Source organism: the organism of the source record quoted next, unplaced genomic scaffold (genome assembly GCF_019419815.1).
Source record: "Pyrus x bretschneideri cultivar Hongxiangsu unplaced genomic scaffold, Pyrus_bretschneideri_v1 Contig46, whole genome shotgun sequence".
Classification (NCBI taxonomy): Eukaryota; Viridiplantae; Streptophyta; class Magnoliopsida; order Rosales; family Rosaceae; genus Pyrus; species Pyrus x bretschneideri.
This window is the reverse complement of record NW_025999783.1, coordinates 3295904-3311274: the sequence shown is the minus strand read 5'-3', so window position 1 is coordinate 3311274 and position 15371 is coordinate 3295904. Positions and strand designations below refer to the sequence as shown.

Below are 15371 nucleotides of genomic sequence, written 5' to 3'. Positions count from 1 at the left end.
CTCACCCTTAGAAGAAGTCAAGTTAATCACAACCTTAGGAGCAGTTAGTGAACCTGCACGAGCAATGGAAGAAATCTTTATTTTCTTCTCAGCAGGCATTTCTTGGGCAGGCGGGGAATGTCTCTTTTTTCCCACCTTCGTTTATAGCAAGCTTCACCACGTTGACAGGACGAGTCAACGCCTCAGCTCTCTATCTCCTCTTTCGGAGGCAACCCATCTTTTTCCCTTCGAAGAGGACTGAGCAACCAACACCATTCATGATACTCAGAAGGGATACCCAGAGCAACATGCACCTTTCTCATGTTTGGAGAAGCCTTAGAAGTGGAGCCGAATTCTGAATCTACAAAAATAATGGAAGACAATCAGAAAATTGAAGAGTAGTTTGGCACTAAAGTAAAACAGCCGAGAAGATTAAGCAGCCTGCTTACCAGATATGAAGACTGTTGGTACACCCAGCTCGGGGGAAAAATCAGACTCTCATTCTCCACTTACCTCCAAAGTTTCCTTAGCCCAGTCATGATCACCCTTGCTCGAGTTATCAAAAAGCCTATGGCAAGATCGTAGCTGCCCGACTCGATCAATGTGACCTATGTCAAAGAAGTACCAAAATTCGTTGATGGTAAGATCTAAGTCAAAGAATTGACTTAGATTATAGAATCCCACCATCACACGAACCGCATTCGGAGAACAATGGGTAAGGGCACATCTCATGGAGCAGAGCATTTCTTGGAAGAAACGCTGCATAGGAAAAGTAAACCCTAACACAAAATAGTAGGGGTGGAACTTGATGGCTCTCCGAGTCCCACTGCATGGTTCCCGGCTACTACCATCCCTAACTCGCCTCACACGCACCCCCGACGGAATGGCATGCCAGTATGCCTCAAGAAAGTCTCTAAACAAATCATCAGAGCTAATCTTGAAGTGAGTAGCTCTGAAGTAGCTAACCTTGCTCAAGGACCTGCCTTGAGGATACAATGGCGGTACACCATCATCATTCTTGTGGCTCAAGGAAGACATACTTGAAGAAATTCTACAAAAAGTGCAAGGAAGATTCATTGGAGGGTTTTTTTTTTTTTTTATTAAAATATATATATATATATATATATTGCCAAGAACTGCTGCTTCCCTTTTTTGTTTTGTTTTTTTTTTTTTTTTGGGGAACCAAGCCGTAGAAACCCAACAAAATTGCCAGGCTCCATGGCCTGGCTTATTGTTCCTCATGCCAACGCCCCAAAAAACATATGAGGATGCACACGGCATAACCTTGCCATGGCCTCCCAAACTGTTCTCTCGCAAATCCTCAACTTCCGTCAAGTCAAATTTCAAGCCCCAAGCTTCCAAAAATTTATGAAGACAAGGAAATTAAATTTTTCTTACCTAGAAATAACGAGAAGACGAAGCAAGCAACGAAAGACGATCCTTTGCATGGACATGATGTGGAAGATTGCTAGAGGAGGGGGAATAAATATCCTCTAAGCTCTTTCGCGCTTGTAGGGTGAAATAAGTTTCTCTCAAAAAGTTGATTTAATAATCCACTTAAGGTGGACTTAAATAAGCTTTGAGAGGAATTTGTTTCCTTTTCCTAGAAGGATCTAATTTCCTATTAAAAGAGAGAATCACTGTCAAAATAGGAAACAATTCAAAGTTTCCCAAGCCAAGAAAATCTCTACACCTATTGCCCTTCTCTGCGAGCAGCCCAACAGGTGTGGGGGCATTTGTGGAGCCAAAAATAATCACAAAGCGACACGTGGATTTTTCGATGAAGAAGACAAAAATACCCTTGGCGTGTATCAAGATTCCTACGCGCGAGTAGCAGACAATTATCCTCAACCAAGTCAGAAATGCCCATGAAAGGTAACAATTCAAAAATTCATCTCATCAAATCCTTCTACAAGGCAATTCCTAACATTTATTTCACCCCATATATCTTTTACCTAAATTCCCTTTTTTAGCTAAATTAGTTAGCTAATTATTACATAACCTAATTATCTATTTACTCTAAATATTTTGTAACCACCAAAACATTCCCCTTATGTTTAATTAGCCAATTAATACTTATTAAAATTGGCTAATTAAACCAAAAATTAAACCTAAAAATCCATCTAATGGCTAGCCACTCTTTCTCCAAAGAGGACCGGTCTATCCCTATAAATAGGCTCCCCTTTCCACCAAAGAGATGATTCCAACACACTTATAAAAATCCCAAATACTCTCTAAACATTTTTTCTCTCTAAATTCTAACTTTGGCATCGGAGGTTCTTCGGCCAAAGCCCCCCCCCCCAATTCATCATGAGCACATGAGGCTCTTGGCCGACCCTAAGGTATTAATTGTTTTGTAAGTGCAATTTTGTCCAAGATCAAGGAGGAAGAAATTTGCATCCACAACTGAGAGTATACACGCCAAAACTGTCGTGCTCTATATGCCCTTTTAAATGCAAAAAGTGATTTGTGACTAGAAGAAAGCTCTTGCAAAGGTTCATTTGAGTCATCCGCAACCTGGGCTGGTGCCTGTTACACAAGGTACTAGGGTGGCTTCTCTTTTGACATCATCTCCCCATTCGTGGAATATTGGGTTTCTTCAACCCTTTTTATCAGTGGATGAGATGAACGCGATTTTAGGGACACAGGTTGGGGATGCTAGGCAACCTGACCATCTTGTTTGACCATCCACTAAAAATGAGGTGTATGTGGTACGGTCAGGGTACCATTGGGCTCGATCTTCACGGCATTCCTCGGTGAATTGGTGAGCTTCCTCTTCTTCCACTATTTCTAAGCAGGTTTGGCAGACTGTTTGGAGGTTGAGAACTCTACCTAAAATTCGTCATTTTGTGTGGTGTATTGCTCATCGTGCGTTGGCTACGTTGGAGAATCTTTTTTGCTTTTTCACCTATTTGTCCGATATGTCATGATCATGCGGAATCTTTGGAACACCTTTCCTTTTTATGCCCTTGGGTGGAGCCTATTTGTTTTGGTGGCATTCTTAATTACAGAATTGATAGAAATGCAATTTCTTCCTAGTTAAATTGGTTTCTTTCCATTGCTTCTAGGAGGTTCGGGTCAAAGGAGGAGCGATGTTTGATTCTTTCTTACATCGCTTTTACTTGTTAGCATATTTGGAAGGCTCGATGAAGTTTTTTGTTCAATCAATCTCCTCTCAATCCTACTCAAGTTCTTCTGGCCATTCACACTGCAAGTGGAATGTTTTTTTAGGCCAATGGTGTTCATGCTCCTGCTGTCACAGTTTTCTCGCCACAGGTAGGTATAGAGGTTCGGTGGTCCCCTTCTCCATCCCCCTTTCTTAAAGTGAATGTTGATGCTAACTGGTCTCATTCTTCTTCGACTGGTTATGTTGGGGTGGTGATTAGGGAGGTGAGGAGTCAGTTTGTTGTTGCTATCAAGGATACTCTCAAGGATCCAAGTGTTGCCACTGTTGAAGCCTTAGCTATGGATCGGGGTTGTGATTTGGCAGCGGCTTTGGGACTTAGGTGCATTAATATGGAATCTGATTCTAAGGATACCATTTCATCTTTATCGTCTTCGCTGATTACTGGTAGATGGGAGGCCTTCCCTACCTTAACGGTTATTAAGTAGTTAGGGGAGTCATTTCAGGACTTTCGCTAGTCTTGGGTTCCAAGGTCAGCCAATATGGCGGCAGATAAGTTGGCGTCGCGTTACTGTACGAAGATGTGCCGTTTCATTTGGGTCAATTGACCCTTATCTTCGTTGGTTCATGTACTTGATAAAGATGGCTTGCCTTGTCCCCCTTGATTTTGTTGTCAGGTGTTGGGGTGACATTAGAACTGGGTTCTACTGTCCGTCTCCTCATCCCCTTCCCTACTTGGGTTTGTTATTTTGTTTCTTGTTGACCTCGTTGTAGGCTTTTCTCGTTCCTTTCTGGCATCTTTGCCCTAGTAATCTATTCCAGTTTTCAAAAAAAAAAAAAAAAAAAAAAAAAAAAAAAGAAAAAAGAAGCAGGGAGAGTGGCACTGTGCAAGTTTGAGTGAATTTCAGTTTATTTACAAAATTGCCACCGAACCGATTTTAGCCCAAAATTTGCTCTATTTACAAGATTGCCACTGGACTTAAAGAACAGTTTTTCAGTGTTTGGGCTGGATCTGGACCTTGAGTCGGGGAGAGAGAGGGAAGGTGGACAGAAGGGTTGGGTTGGAGGGAGAGGTTTGCCGGGATTTAGGGGAGAGGGGAGTGGGGAGAGGATTTTAGGCAGGGAGGTATGGGTTAGGGAGAAAGAGTAAGGGAGAAGTATGGGGTAGGCTGATTTGCAGGGATTTCCTTTCACCCCTTCACTCACCACGAACCCACCTTCTCTCTCTCTCTCTCTCTCTCCCCCTTCGAAACAATCAGTAAGTCTCTCTCTCTCTCTCTCTCTCAGTTCAATCAATTCAATTACACGATCTGTATACTTATAAATTCTGAGCTGATATACGTACTCTTAAATTCTTGATTTAATATCAAATTTGCTTTTGGAAAACGATTTCTTCTTTTGTTTGGCGATGAATTCTAATAAATTTTCTGTATTTTGGGTAGGTTTATAATCCCATTTAGCAGAGTCATGTCGCTTCCAAACGAAGAAATAAGTCCTCTTCTTCTGATGCTCAGGTATTTCCCCGTTTACATTCAAAGCAACACCCTTTCGTTTCTTTTTGCATTTGGGTTTTTGCGGTTTCTGTTTTTTTTTTTTTTTTTTTTTTTTTTCCTTTGTTTTGTATTTCTAATTTATCGTTTGCTGCTGGATAATGGTGATTGTATGTTTTAGTTTGGATGTTTTTCTGATTTTGGGTTGATCAGTTTTTTTGGGCTGCTTGAGAAAATGTGATCCCATGTTTTGATTGAGTGAAATAATTAAGAGATAAAAATGAATGGAGAATTAGTGTCAAGAGTAGTGATGGAAAAAATGAGGAAAAAAAGATAGATGTGGAAGAAGGGGGGGGGGGGGACTGGAAATCGAGGAAAGTGGAGAAAAAAAAATGGGGGTTAAGTGAGCAGCCAAAAGAGAAAAAATGAGGAAAAAAGGCTTAATGTGGGGAGTAGGCAAAAGAGAAAAGCAAGAGAAGGGAGACAGAACAGGAACAAGGTGTGGTTTTCTTGTTGGTTTTATCCAAATTTTTTATTTGGAATTTGATTTGTAGCTTATGTCTTATTACTTTAGTCTAATTTAGTGTTGGTTTTATCCAGGTTTGTAGCTAATTTAATGTTAATGGTGATCTAGGCGTTTTAATTTGTTGTGAACTTATATGGGTTTCGTTTTTTAATTGTTATTTTACAGTTGCTAGGGATGACTTTTGGCTTTTATATTGGTTTGGGTATTTTTTTTTTTTTTTATTTTGTTTGAAGATTTAGTGTCATTATACACCTTTGCACCACTGTTTGTTCTGTTTTTCTCGGTTTCTGTATATAGTTTTGGTAGCATTGGACTGTTCCTTTTAACTTAATTAAAGTGTTTGAGACTTAATTGAATGAAAGTTTAGTTTGGTTTGATCACGATGAGGTGTTTAATGTTGGGTGTATGATCCTTAGGTCCAATGGAAAACAATTCCCATCTTCCATTGATAAGCTTTTAGGATTTTACAAATTGTGATTCATAAAGATCATTCACTGTATAGAAGCATTATGATTTCTGGGGTTTGATATTTCATTTAGTTTTGTTATGTTTGGAATATAAGTTTTTCAAATGGTTTGGTTCTTCTTGGGCCGTGCTATGCAAGAAGGTTATTGAAAGAATTTTTACTAAGGGTTCATCGAAGAGCTCTGTGTGTTTACCGTAAGGTACAGTGTTCATCGATCTCAACTTTTAATTTGTTTCTCAATTTTTTATAGTTTTGGATTTGTAAAAACCCTTGATTGAATCGGATATTGGCATGGTCCCTTACAGGAGCACACAAACCAAGCAAGTAGTGACGGTCATAAGCCTCAAACATGGCAGATGCGTACTGGAGGTATAATGCCGGCTAGCAACCGCCGTTGTTGGCGTTGAATATAGCTGTCAGAAAGCATCCTCGCTTCGGTTACTGTATGTTCCTTGAATATCCCTTTTTTTTCCTCTTTCATTTTTGCTTTTGTTTGGGGTGGGACCTGGGTTTTCTCTGCATTGCTGAAATTTTGCAACTTTTTTTCTGGATTTCAATTAAGAAATGGATAGATTTGGGAGTTTCTGATGACTTTGATCCTCATCACCTGCCAATACCAGTGCCAGAGATGGATCTACGGCCACCACCGCCAACCTCACCGCTGGGAATATCTTAGATTGAACACTGGAACTTTGTATGAGGTTTCATGAATATAGGAAGTGTGCTTGCTCACTCTCTGTGTGTTTCGTCAAGGGGTGAACTGGGTATGCTTGATTATTTTTACTTTATTGTCTTATTGTAATTATTACTGAGATTTGTGGCTTTATCATTCTTACATTCATTGCTTTTTGTTGATGAATGTAATCTGATTTTGTAGGTCAAAGTTTTTCAATAAGAAAATTAAGCTGCTATGAATGAGTTTATCCAACTTTAATTATTTTGGTCTGCGTTTCCTTTGTTTTTTGAAATTAGATATTTTTGTAGATATTTTTCCTTAAAATTGACCAAACTACTTATACTTTTATGCATGCATCAGCTATGGCTCAATGGTTTAAAAATTAAAAAACCAGAAAGATGGTTATTCTAGCTTTCTAACCAGGTTTGTATCTATTTTTATTTTTATTTTTTGCAATGCTCCTCTGCACTACAAGGTCTCTCTCTCTCTCTCTCTCTCTCTCTCTCTCAAAAGATTCAATTTTTGTTTCTGGGTCTTTGTTTTCTCATTGTTTCACTGGTGAGTTTTTGTTTTTTGTTTTTTTTTTTTTTTTTGTTACATTGGTGGGTTTTTTGTTTTTTTTGTTTTGTTTTTTTTTTTTTTTTTTTATTAAATTGTTACATTGACCGGTTTTTGTTAATTTATGTGTCCATTTGCAAGAATGTGTAATTTTGTTAATGAGGTGGAGTTGCAATAAGAATTGCACTGCATTTGGTTGCAGGGTGTTTGTTTCCACCGCGTTATCAAAAGGCTTTATGATACAAGGTGGAGACATTTCGGCTGGAAATGGCAGTGGGGGAGAGTCAATTTACGGGTTGAAGTTTGAAGATGAAAACTTTGACATAAAGCGTGAGAGAAAAGGAATGTTGTCTATGGTTAATAAAGGCCCTGACACCAATGGCCCTTAGAAAGTATCGCAAGGCTTTGCAGTACGTGGATATATGCTGGGAGCTGGAAGAAATAGATGAAGGTAAACCAGTTGCTTTGCACTATAGAGTGTCCCTTGCTTTCTTTGATCAACTTATGACATTATCTTTGTGATTAAACAGAGCGGAGCTCCTCTTTGTGGAAGACAAAAGTCCAAGATATTTCCTAATAGCTCAGTAAGAATTTTCATTTATCAAATTTGAAAGCACTGGATGTTAAATGAATTCTCTAGGAAACCCTCTTAAAATGAAAACAAAATTACTGTCCGGATAAGTAAACCAATTTCAGTTAAGCAGTGTAAATGACAAGTTGTTGAACTATGGTTATTGCAGAAAGTGTACATTTATGGGTGGCAATGATTGACATCGAAATTGTATGATAGTTACTTAGTCATACTTAAATTAAGCCTGTTAGACAAAATGAAAATTAATGGTGGTTCTGAGTTGCTATGAAGAATCCTTGAAATGAGTGAAACCAAAAAGACAACTATGAATATAGTAATCAGGACTCGCGTTAATACTTCTCTGGAGGCTAACTTGATTATGTTCATGAGTATTCTGTATTCTTTTGTCGTACATTGATTTTAATGTCATCAACTAAAAAGAAATACATTTCCCTTTTTCCACTTGATTGATAGGTGAGTTTTCTGTTCAGGCTTGCAGGTTGAAATTAGGAGACCTAGAAGGAGCATTGTTGGACAGACTTTGCATTGCATGATTGGAAAGATAATGTGAAGGCTTTGTTTCACCAATGCCAGGTAATAATCTTTAATTGGCAAGAATTCATAAAGTCTTCTGGTTGCTGTTTAATACATTTTTTAATTAAAGTAGTTGTCTTTTTTTTTTTTTTTTTTTTGCACGGGATAGAAATGAACTCAAACGTGGGTAAGAACCGTGAATCTCTAATCCTCTTCCTCTGATATAAACAGGCATCCTGCATCTTTCTGCAGTTTTTCACCAAATAAACAGATTATAAGAAACTTTTTTTCCAATTTTTTCTTTCTTTTAATGATCATGAGGTTTGTAGATTGAAGGTATAAGAGTATTGCTCTTTTGTAACATATAAAATTACTAAGTCATGTTACATTTTCCCTTCCATTTTTTTTTTTTCATCAATTTGCTTCTGATTCATGTTTTAACACATGTGGAATAATTTCCAAATTAACGACTGGTTCTTGCAGCCGCGTGAAGAGACTGACTATTCAAGCTTTGCACGTTAATTCAAGGACCTTAGTCACTATATAAGGTTTCATTTCTAATGCTTATTACTTCCTCCTTTACCCTTATTAAGAAAATTTTACTAATTGCAATTGTTAAATGTTATTAAGGTGAGAAAGGGATCATCGATCTGAAATGAGCCTTTTATGTAAGCAATTTATCCACTCATACACCTCAAATTCTTTTTCTTCATAGATTGTTCTGGTAACTGCTCTCTCAATTTTTTATTTTTTTTTTCATAGGCACAACTCTTTAATTCTTCTGCTTCTTCATCATACTTTGAGCTTCATTCCGTTTTCAGCTTTGAATTCTGGATGACAAGCTCTACGCAAGAAGGTAAGCTATTTTAGTATTTTGTCCATATTTGGAATATCCCCACTTTTGGAATTTTAGGGATTTGATTCATTTTCGTGTTGCATGTTTAACGTTGGTCTGGGTGACAATCATTTGAGGATGTACGAACTTGAATGGTTGTCAGTATACTTGAATGTGGCTAAATTTGGGTAAGAACCGTGAAACTCAATCCTAATTTTGTCCTCTTTTGAATTTAAGAGCGAAAATTGGTGTATTTATACCCTTTTTGTTGTGAATCATGCAAATTAAGTGTCTTTAGAGGTATTATGGGTATTTTCTCAGAATTAGGGTTTAGGGTTGATGAATTTTGTGTTATGAAACTTGATTGTGCAGTCTTTTCAGTCCTTCTTGTAATTTTTTTTTTTTTTTTTTTTTCCATATTTCAAATAAAAATTGCATTTGCTTATTTTGTTTTTCAAGTTCAAATGAAAACATAAGTTTTGTCGGTGTTAGTTCAACTGGGTCGTTAATTGACACAGTGGCCTATTACAGAATGGCCACAAAGGTAATGATGTGACTCAATGACAAGCTATTAGTTGATAGGCCAATCTGGAAGTGTATTTGCTTAAAAGGATATTAATCATACACAGAAATATAGATTGTATGTTTTATACTGTATTGTATCCACATTACAGTATTATACACTGCAAGTCTATTTGTATAAAAGTCATTCAACTGGTGATTCAAGTAGTATATTGCTTATTTTATATTGTTTGTATATATGTTTGAACAGATATATCTTTAGTTTAGTATATATGTTTTCTCCAGCGAATTTTTTCATGATTCTGCATCTGTACAGAAAATAGTTGAGTCTTAGTTTGTCTGCTTCATGAGATCTTTCTACATGGTAATCTTTTGCACTCATTAATTTTTTATTTTTTATTTTTTTTTTGTTTGAGTTCATATGATGTGTTTTTAGGATCCTGAGGTTTTAAATAAAATAAAATATTTGACTTCAAGTTTTCTGTATGGATATGGTTTGATCTTCACAGCTGATGTCATGATCAGGCACACACAGAAGGAAGAGGTAGAAAAAAACTATTCAGATCTTTTCTTTACTGTTGAGTTAGGTTAGAGAACAGGCTTTTGTGGTTTTTAGAGTTGATTTTCTTTCTTTTATGCCAGACCGACTGACTTATTTGTGGTTTTTAGAGTTGATTTTCTTTCTTTTATGCCAGACCGACTGACTTATTTGCTCTCTCGCTCTCTCTCTCTCTCTCTCTCTCTCTCTCTCTCTCTCTCAGTTCAAACCAGCTGTCGCCTTTTCACGTTTTTCTCACCGATTGCTCAAGACTTTCAACTCTCAAACATCTCAGATCACACACATGGAATAATGATGGATTTTTTTTGAGGTGATTTCATTGTTTCCTCTTTTGAAATTTGTCTCTGTTAGATTATTGTTTTTCAATTTACATTTTACTCTTTTCCAACTTAGGGTGCTTCACTGAAGAAATGATAGAGATTTTTCTTGAAGTCATTTCGTTGTTTGTTTTCGTTTGGAGGATTGTTGTGATTCAGTTGGTACCATGTGTCAGTTGGCTGTTTTCTTTTTAGTGTTTTTCAATTTGTTCCTTTTATTCTGTCTGCACTTTTTTAATCTGTGGTTATGCATCAATTTCTCTGCTTCTTCTTTGTAAATCTTGCAGGTCAGGACGACACACCTATCGGGGCAATTTCGAGATGTTTAGGCTTGGGTGGAGACGTGGACTTATGGAAGAGGTGAAGTTGCTTAGCTCTCTGTCATTAGCTTTATCTGTTCAATGCATCTCTAAAATCTTACAATGCTCTTTTATTAAATTGCAATATGTTGGGACCGGTTACTGGAATACAAGATTTGGAACAAAGGTGGTTGACAATGCCAGAGTCGAAACCAAGTGTGAAATTCACATTGAAAATGACAGGTGAGAATGCTAATCATATTCTACAAAAAATGTTGGGTTTCCTGATGAGTTCTCTGGCCGAATTCAGGAGCCTAATTTAGTGATTTGGAGTTAATTTTGTGAATTTATTGAATGAAGTCATTTGTATTTAGCTTATCTTGCGTTTGGTTTGGTTTTAGGAGAGGGTGGCGCATGATCTGTAGGTTCAATCAACCTCGCTGTTTTCGTTAGAATCACTATTAAAGGTCAGTTTTTCTAACAATTTTTTTTATCTTTTTGCTTCATGTTGTGCATTTCGGTCTTTCCATTGCAACACTCTGCGTTTCCTACGTAATGAATTTTTTAATAAAGATGTAGTTAAAGCAATTACATGCTCTATGAAGTATGTTTTATATGTGGTTAAGGAAATGAAATATTTGTGCTGATAATTGGTAGTTTAAATATATAGAAATAGAGAATAATTATAAATGGAGCACCTAGGATATTTAACATTGTTTTCTTTTCCATGTAATTTTTCTCATGTTTAAATTCTGCTTTTGTTTATGCATTTGATTCAAAGTGCTATTTTTATTAGTGTTAATTTTGGGTTGCATATCCACAAACTAACCCGGTTAATTTTGCTTAGTGTTGATCTATAAGGAGAATTCTCATTGCATCAACTTGAATAAAGATTCTTCTACTTAGTTGCTTAGCTGCTGAAACAAGAACGTAACACTTTTTATGTATTTTTGTTTAACTGCTAAAACAGGTGGCTGGCTTGCAGGACATATTTTGCCATCTTAACTTCAAGGGCAATATTGATATGTGTAAAATGCATGTTGCTTATCTTTCTCAGGGAAACAGAGCATTTTTTGCAGCCACCTCTTTTGTAATTGGCTAGGTTGAATGTATATAAAAAGCCAAGCTGCTTATCTTACCAACATCGTTCACTCATCTATCCTTTTTGTTCGTTCATGATTATGTTGAATTTTTTTTCAGGTTAAATGTGTCTTATTCATTTAGTTAAGGCTGGTGCATTAAAGTCCCACATCAACGTCCGAACATATTACTAGTTTCACTCTAAAAACAGAGTAAAATTCATCCTTTTCAATCAAACTGTTTTATGTTATCAGAAAATCACAAGAATTGATAGCCACCACTGCTTTCCAAAGATCAAACCGAATGAAATTGATCTTTAATAAAAAGTATTAATTGAAACTTTAGTCTCAAAATAGAGTAAATTCCTTGAGCATTCTTCTATAGCATCTTGCACTTTCATATCATTATCATGAGTATTCGTGGTGCTTGTCATTTGAGAGCTCATCAAAGCCTAATCCTTCTTTGGTGCTTTTCATATGCTTTTGTTCCATTGGCTTCACGAGATTCAAAACAAAGTAAGAAAATTATAAATGATTCAAAAAATATACAGACAAATGTATGTATGTATGTATATATCCAATACCTGATTACCTGATTGGATGCTCAACTTCTCAAGGATAAACTATAGAGAAAAAGCAGTACAATGAGAAAACGGACTCCTATAAGAGCTTTCTTCTAGAAAAAGCAGTACAACGATGGAGAATTATATTTTGGATTTGCAGACCTCGTTAACCCAACAATCAGATTATTTTGGATTTCTTTTTTAATTTTAAATGTTAACTAAAAACTTAACAGAGTTAGAGACTAGATTAAGTTAGAGGACGTGTGTCAAAATATTAGCAAAGAGGCATAAAGGAGACACACAGAAGGGGACAGTAGACCTGGAGCCCCTTAACTCTCTGCTAGTACTTCTTGCTATATAGCAGGTTGAGCGACAAACACCGTCCATCAAAATGTGTCATGTTTTATAAGAGTTTAATTTGATTTATAATTAAAATTCTACAACACAAAACAATATTTGCTCTGGTCCATTGACCAAATGTGGATCTATGTTGGTCCTAGCACTGTTGATGCAACCCTTAATTACTTGCAAGAAAAAAACCAATTGAACATTACTTTCTATTTTTTTGAATATCTTTTGGGATCAAGAGTGATAATAGTAAGTAAAAAATTGCGATTGTTGGGTTCAAATGCAGACATTGCTCCCACCTTGATACTGCTAGTACTTATGTGCTAAGTGGCAGGTCAAGCGACTAACACTGTCTATCAAAACATGTCACGATTTATAAGATAAGTTGATTTATAATTAAACAACTTAATCTGTCACGTGGTAAAGAAGTCCCTACCAAAAAAAAAAAAAATCCACAAATGCGATGGCATAATATTAGTTAATAGTACCAATAATTAAAATTGCTTGATTTATACCAATATTGAATGCACTTGACACTCGTTTTTTCTTCAATTCTAGTACAATATAATACTCCATTTCGTTCTTGGATCACTACAAAGCACTTTTGAGGGTAAGCAAAATTGGAATCATAATTTTGGAGTTCCCTTGACATTTTTTGGGTTGCTTGAAATTCAAGCATATATGGCGAGAGCATTGAAGCCGATCGATACCGTGTACATGCAAGAATACCTAATTACGAAAAGTTGACCAAAATCACTTTTCCTCATGTGCAAGTGCAATTTCAACCTAAAGATTCATGGAAAGCGACTGATACTAATTTTAGGCTGAACTCCACCTCCTGCTCGGTGCCAAAAGACCATATTTATTACTAAATTTCCTTGATGCCAGCCTTATATTGGGGAACTACAAAGCCAACCAAGAAAGACCAAAGCACCATAAGTGGTGGGTTGCCTTGACAGGTATGATATTTTTCTTCAACTCATTGGTTTCGAGTTTAAATCCTTTCATTTTCATAGTATAGATAAATTTATTTATTTATTTTTCTTTTTTGAACAAACGATATTATCTATACTAAAGGAGAGGGGGATAGGTTAAAACTCACAATGGGTCAGTTCGTAATGTGGTTCAAATTTGCCTTTAGCGAGAATCAAACTAAGACTTCTCACTTACAAGTGAAGAGAAATAGACAAATTTAGTTTAGATTACTTTATCAATTTGTCATATAAGAAAAAAAACCGAAAAAACCCCTCCACTACCAAGATGAAACACACCATGTTGCTTCTATGTGAAGGACCAAACTCGTAAACTAGTTATTATAACGCTTTTGCCTTTTATCACGATTCACGTTCCTTGCAGCCAGTAAAGTCAAAGTTTTAGTCTCATTTGCACGAAAATGACAAGTCATGCGTTTCATCTAAGAAAACTTTGAATTTGTTAGTATAACTTTCCATTGAGAACCTCTCCATACATGCATTACAACCCTCCATCACAGGCGTCAACACCATCTCTCTGCCCTCCGCAAGGACAATGAAGACCTCAAGGCCAGACCGGCGTCGTTTCATCATTTATTCCTTCTTCTTCATTTGTTTCCTCTGTGCCCTAGCTTCCATCAACGAGGTTCGATTTGATAGTCTTTTGAAATTCGGTTGCAGTGCTCTTTCCAACATCAACGCTCCCAACAGTACTTCAACAGCAAATGTTCTGCTCGCCCAGAACTCGTCCTCGGACGATGAGATTCGTATACTTTTCGGCATTCTAACACTTCCTGACCAATACCACCGCCGCCACTTCCTGCGTATGATCTACGGCACGCAAACTCCGGTAGGGGCAACAGTGGACGTGAAATTTGTGTTCTGCAACCTCACGAAGGAAGACCAGAAAGTACTTGTGGCATTAGAAATATTGCGTTACGATGACATTATCATTCTCAATTGCAAAGAGAATATGAACAAGGGTAAGACTTACACCTATTTTTCGAGCTTGCCAGAGATGTTCAACGATACGAAGGGGCCAAATCGGCCTTACCATTATGTAATGAAAACAGACGATGATGCGTATTTTAGGCTGCAAAGCTTGGTGGACTCGTTGAAGCCATTACCAAGACAAGACTTGTACTATGGTTATGTTATTCCATGCCCAAGTATGGATCCATTTGTGCATTACATGTCTGGAATGGGGTATTTGATTTCTTGGGACATAGTGGAGTGGATTAGAGAGTCCGACATCCCCAAGAACCATTTGGAAGGGCCGGAGGATAAAATTTTCGGGGATTGGATTAGAGAAGGGCATCGCGCGAAAAACAGGTACAATGCTAAGTGGTCTATGTACAATTTTCCGGAGCCGCCCACAAGATGCACACATGAGCTTTGGCCAGACACGATCGCAGTTCATTTGTTGAAGAATCAAGAAAAATGGATTACGACGTTGAAGTATTTCAACGTCACTGATAATCTCAAGCCTTCGAAATTGTACCATATACCTTAACTAGGTAATATATATATACCTGAACAGTTTTCATTTTAATTATTTTCCAATTATTTGCTGAATTCAGATGATCCAATCTGATTTTGATCATTCATTCTTGCTGTAATCTTGTGTTTTTCTTATCCTGATGTGCTATGTACTACTTAATTGATTTGAAATTCAAATGGGTGATTGACCTCCTACGAAATTGAATGCATGCCAACTGCCTTCAAAATTATTCAGTTGATCAATCAATGTTGCTACATTTTCCCAGCTTCTCCTTTAGAGGAGTGATTGAAATGGGAAGCTATTGTAATTTTTTTAATTGCTAATAATTTAGTTACCTTAAAGGGTTTATATCACAAATGGTCCCTGAAATCGACCTCTATCATCAAGATAGTTCCTAAAATTGAAAATCGATCAATGTAATCCCTAAAAATAGGTGTCACAAATCAATGTAGT

General features: G+C 36.9%; 2 protein-coding genes and 2 long non-coding RNA genes across 8 annotated transcripts; all 4 read left to right on the top strand.

Moving 5' to 3' along the window:
- The first annotated feature begins 4336 nt into the window (after positions 1 to 4336).
- LOC103941414 lies at positions 4337 to 5893 on the top strand. The gene is made up of 3 exons (XR_007252141.1): positions 4337 to 4361; positions 4546 to 4617; positions 5727 to 5893. It is a non-coding gene; the product is annotated as an uncharacterized LOC103941414 (long non-coding RNA).
- A 62-nt stretch (positions 5894 to 5955) lies between these two features.
- Positions 5956 to 6749, top strand: LOC125469855. Its single transcript, XR_007252140.1, has 2 exons — positions 5956 to 6028; positions 6148 to 6749. It is a non-coding gene; the product is annotated as an uncharacterized LOC125469855 (long non-coding RNA).
- Positions 6750 to 9160: 2411 nt separating this feature from the next.
- Positions 9161 to 11662, top strand: LOC108866787. 5 transcript variants are annotated; one of them, XR_007252091.1, is made up of 5 exons: positions 9161 to 9825; positions 10053 to 10150; positions 10445 to 10699; positions 10858 to 10923; positions 11427 to 11662. XR_007252091.1 is itself a non-coding variant. In XM_048567760.1 (5 exons), the coding sequence occupies exons 1-5, from the start codon at positions 9799 to 9801 to the stop codon at positions 10872 to 10874; spliced, it is 312 nt and encodes a 103-aa protein (XP_048423717.1). In that variant the 5' UTR covers positions 9161 to 9798; the 3' UTR covers positions 10875 to 11392. The 5 variants fall into 5 exon arrangements, 1 of the variants encoding a protein (XP_048423717.1); XR_007252093.1 differs by having other exon boundaries at positions 10043 to 10150; XR_007252092.1 differs by having other exon boundaries at positions 9161 to 9868.
- Positions 11663 to 13869: 2207 nt separating this feature from the next.
- On the top strand, positions 13870 to 15126 carry LOC103941415 (hydroxyproline O-galactosyltransferase GALT3). The gene has a single exon (XM_009351607.3). The coding sequence runs from the start codon at positions 13974 to 13976 to the stop codon at positions 14928 to 14930; it is 957 nt and encodes a 318-aa protein (XP_009349882.2). The 5' UTR covers positions 13870 to 13973; the 3' UTR covers positions 14931 to 15126.
- Positions 15127 to 15371: the final 245 nt, after the last annotated feature.